Raw genomic sequence first — 4,154 nt, forward strand, 5'->3', positions numbered from 1 at the left:
TATCTCTTTTGACTAAATTGACTACTACTCTCGTTTTCTATCAGAATCTCTTATCCCTTCGACAAATGTAGAATCAGTACTATTGGAGCCTCATGATCGTTGATCGATCGAAACAACCAAAGGGGGTTTTCCAGAGAAATTGAGTCATTTTATTTGTATCGAGTCAGCTAAGTCGTATTAAACATTGTGATTTTCCCCCGCAATCTTGAGTTAATTTTATTTATTTTAGTCAGGACCTAGTCATACTTTAACCTAAGCTTCACCAGTGACCTTCACGCCGTTCTTCGGTCGGAGCTAGCAGGAGACCGTTTCGAAGCTTGGGATTATTTCGGAACCTCTGTTTTTTTGGTTATTCGTTTCATTCCAGTGGTCGTTCTGGTAATAACGACCTGGCGCTCGACTTATTTGCTGTTTCAGGGTGGTCGTACGTCGAAGGGCTACGTAGTGGACTGAGGGTTCCGTGAACCTTAGGAAATTACGTCACAATACATACATATTTATATAAATTTTAAAGGCATAGAATGATTGTAATTGATTTTTTCCAGGTGGTAATTATTTCAATAATTCACTCATGAGTTGGAAATCATAAACAGCATTTAATGGGGAATTTTTCATTACAGATATCAATAATAATCGAAATCAATCGTTTCGAACTCATCATCGCCGTCATCTTCATCTCTTTCTTCTTCGTTTTCTTCTTCCTCTTCATCATCGGAATCATATCTGTAGATGTTTTCTCTCCGAACAGGCTGAATTTCTTCATCTGTGTCAGCTTCAACATCTGTCTCCTCCTCTGCCGGTTCATCGGAATTCGCGACAGGTTGATTCAGACAATTATCATCATCATCATCACAGTATTTGCATAGTTGACTGCAATTTAGCCCAGCTTTTTTGCAAACACATACAGCCGTGTTGCACTTACTCCTCGCACATTTACAAGATACCTGAAAATTATTTTCTATATTTTCATAATACAAAACGATTCAGAATAGTAGTACAAAAAAAAATCTGATGGATATGAGGCGAAGCCGAGAACTGTAATCACATGAGTCAGAATAGATATTTTCCGGACTGGTACGATGGGGCCGAAGGCGAGGACTGGCCAACCACACGAGTAAAAAAACCCCATCGCACCAGTCCGGGACAAGATTTTTATGTAGTGATTTTGACTTTTCCGAGTTTGGGAAGTATGAAATACCAATTTCCAGCCGAGGACAGGTGAGGGGCAATACAAGACAAGTTTTTTGGGCCTAGCGGTGAACGTCATCTTGCTTCACACTGTCAGTAAATCGCGTTTGACGATCACGAAGTGTCCGTAAAACCGCAATTTTACTGTGAGTGTGACGAAAATTGTTTTATCAGATGAGTGAGATAAATTCGATGGGTGAGATGAGTGAGATAAATTCGATGGGTGAGATGAGTGAGAAGAGTGCAATGGGTCATACGAGTGAGAAGAGTCCGATGAGTTAGATGAGTGAAATGAGTGAAGAAAAGCTCATTTCCATTCGAATTGTCCATAACTCAACTTACCATAGCAAGCAAATCATCTGGAGCAGCGTTTTGAGTCGTTTTTTTTGGTACCAAAACGTTGTTCAACATTTTTGGCCGTTCCCAACCCCATTGTAGCGGGTCCAGTTTGTGAAGTAGCCATTGCTGTACTTGGAAGTAAACCCTCTTCACATGCTCCATCAGAGCTGCTTGTGTAGGTGGGAGGGTAGTGAGTACGTCTTTCTTGGCACCGGCTATTGAGGAGATAAACATTTTGTATCTCAATTCATTAATGGGCAGTAGGGCGTCTTCATCTTTCACGTATAGACGTTTCACTATGTTCTCTGCAACTGGGTAAAGTTCATCAAGCGTACGGTCTTGATTATAAAAGACTGATATCGATTGACAAATACTTTCATTCTTCTGTAATAATGTCATGACAGTTTTTTTCCCTTTTCCAAATAGGGCACTCGTTGAATCACAGCCAACGAGTGCATGAGCGAATAGAATGAAAGGCCTCATATGTTTATGATCCCTGGTTGAATACAGTATTTTCTGCTTCTTCCCGGTGCTGGTAATTTTGTAGAAATAGATGGTTTCGTCGATTGGAGTGAGTCCGATGAGTAGAACGAAGAGATCGACGTCGTTACCAACCACTACAATCGGTTTATCTGTACATTGTCTACCACTTTGCATCTCAATTGCAGTATGGACAATCAATGCATCAGCATCTTCTTCAGCAATTTTAGTGGATATATTCTCACTCGTCAAATATTCAGCGAGTAACTTGACTAATTTGAACTTATTCACTACATTGGAAAGAAATTTGTCTTTTGTTGAGGTGATCATTTTTTCCGGTCCAATGTTAACATCAGCAGCCACGAATTTCTCGTTTCTACGTAACCTCTCATAGGATTTCACCCCTATGACATCATTTTTATAGCCATCAAAAATAATTATAGTATCATCTCGGAAGTATTTCACTATGTACGATCGATACAATTGGAAAATTTCTGAGAACGTTTTCCCATGAGGCCAGGTGATCTGTCTCAGCAGCCAGCCACCATCGATGACGAACTGACAATCAGCTAAAAATGACTGACTCGAAATGGCAGAGCTAAATAAAGTATAGAGTTCTGACTTGGCACTCTTTCTCATCCATCCTTTTTCATCAAAAAGACTCAACGGAACGGGTGAAAGTTCGTAATTCAAAGCTTTTCTTGTCATTTCGGCATTTCCACTGAAAAGAACTGAAATTTTCTGGAATAATAGTTGAGTGTTAATCTTGACGGTTGTATTTTCTGAACTCAAATGAATCCCCTTTGCTGCTGATGTCAGATTCTTCACTTTGAAGGATCTGGATATAGAAACTTTCTCAGGAGTTTTTCCGATCATAGTTGCCATGGATTGCTCACCTTTTTCAAATGCCATGTGGCAATTGATCGAAGGCCCACCAATCACACCAGATGACAACGATACCAATGAGCTACGACTATCGAAAGGATTATGAGAATCTAGCCAGAACATTAATTTCTCAATATCTTGCTCATCACGTGTGATCCTACTCGGCTTGAGATCGACATGTTGTTCACTGTTGGTACTTCTTATTCCACAATATTCCTCTAATTCTTCCATTATCGTGAATGCAGCTGGCATGGCAAGTAGATAACGTGTCACTACACTGGGCGTGACCCCTCTCCCGTGTTTCAAGTCTGTGCCAAAGAATCGATTAAGCGTTTGCTCAATGACCATGTCTCTGGATACTCCCGCCCACGCTTTGTCCGTTCGACGGATAGTAAAATACCCCCCCTTCGTGAAAGCGTCGTACTCCTGAGGATCCATATGCAACTCTAAGTCAGCCATATCCTGAAGATACACCTGAGCAGTTTTTGCATAAGCATGGTGGCCAGCAGCATGGAAAAGTGGTATAGAGTTCCTGACAGATTGCAAATGAAGCTCCCAATCTCCTAATCTTTCGGCCTCGATCATTTGTAATAGAATGACTACAGATTTGAAATACTGAAATCATAATTTACTGGTAGGACCATTCTTTTCGAGGATTCTTAGTTGGTTCTCGAAAGCTTTCGTCATTTCCCTAATTTCTGTCGCAGTGTTACAGTCACCGCGTGTTTTAGACTGCCAATCCTGGAAGAATTCGTGCATGGAATCTTTCCATCTTTGAGGTGCATCGATAGAGCTGCAGATTTTCATTCCCAAAGCTGTGAATGTCAGGATATGCGCCCGTAAGGCTCGCGAAAATGCATGTCCAGTCATCATTTTTTTTACAGATTCTGGTGCGTAAATAACGGACCATAAGTCTTCAAGGCCACTTCCTTGCATCGTGTATCCTATTGCCCCCATCAGTGACATGAGCAAATGAAAAATACCGAGTAGAACAACTACATTTTTCATCGATGAATTTGCCAGGTTTGAAACGACTGTTCTCGTTTTCCAGTACAAAGGTTGATCGAAAGTGAGGAAAGTGGTCTTTTGATTAATATTTTCAGTCTCAGCCTTTGAATGTTTTAGTGCTGTATGGAGAGTTGTTAAATTCGATGGGGGGGCATTTATAAAAGACAAACAGACTATAGAGGATTCTCTTTTACTGAAAGATTCATCATCTGCTAACACTTCTATAAATCCCTTCCACGATGGTAGTTGCACAC

At 40.7% G+C, this 4,154-nt stretch overlaps 1 protein-coding gene across 1 annotated transcript; it reads right to left on the reverse strand.

Moving 5' to 3' along the window:
• Nucleotides 1-576: 576 nt before the first annotated feature.
• Nucleotides 577-3,447, reverse strand: LOC107046587. Its single transcript, XM_015269242.1, has 2 exons — nucleotides 1,531-3,447; nucleotides 577-944 (listed from the first exon to the last, which is right to left on the reverse strand). The coding sequence occupies exons 1-2, from the start codon at nucleotides 3,349-3,351 to the stop codon at nucleotides 624-626; spliced, it is 2,142 nt and encodes a 713-aa protein (XP_015124728.1). The 5' UTR covers nucleotides 3,352-3,447; the 3' UTR covers nucleotides 577-623.
• Between the last annotated feature and the right edge of the window lie 707 nt (nucleotides 3,448-4,154).

The sequence above is a fragment of the Diachasma alloeum genome, unplaced genomic scaffold (assembly GCF_001412515.2).
Source record: "Diachasma alloeum isolate Michigan unplaced genomic scaffold, Dall2.0 Dall_scaffold_01529, whole genome shotgun sequence".
NCBI lineage: Eukaryota > Metazoa > Arthropoda > Insecta > Hymenoptera > Braconidae > Diachasma > Diachasma alloeum.

What these genes read in the sequence shown, in the direction of transcription:
- LOC107046587 (XM_015269242.1), bottom strand. Translation starts at nt 3,351, where the DNA reads ATGGCTGACTTAGAGTTGCATATGGATCCTCAGGAGTACGACGCTTTC. An exon ending in CAGATGATTTGCTTGCTATG is followed by an intron (nt 945 to 1,530) that starts GTAAGTTGAGTT and finishes AATAATTTTCAG; the next exon opens with GTATCTTGTAAATGTGCGAG.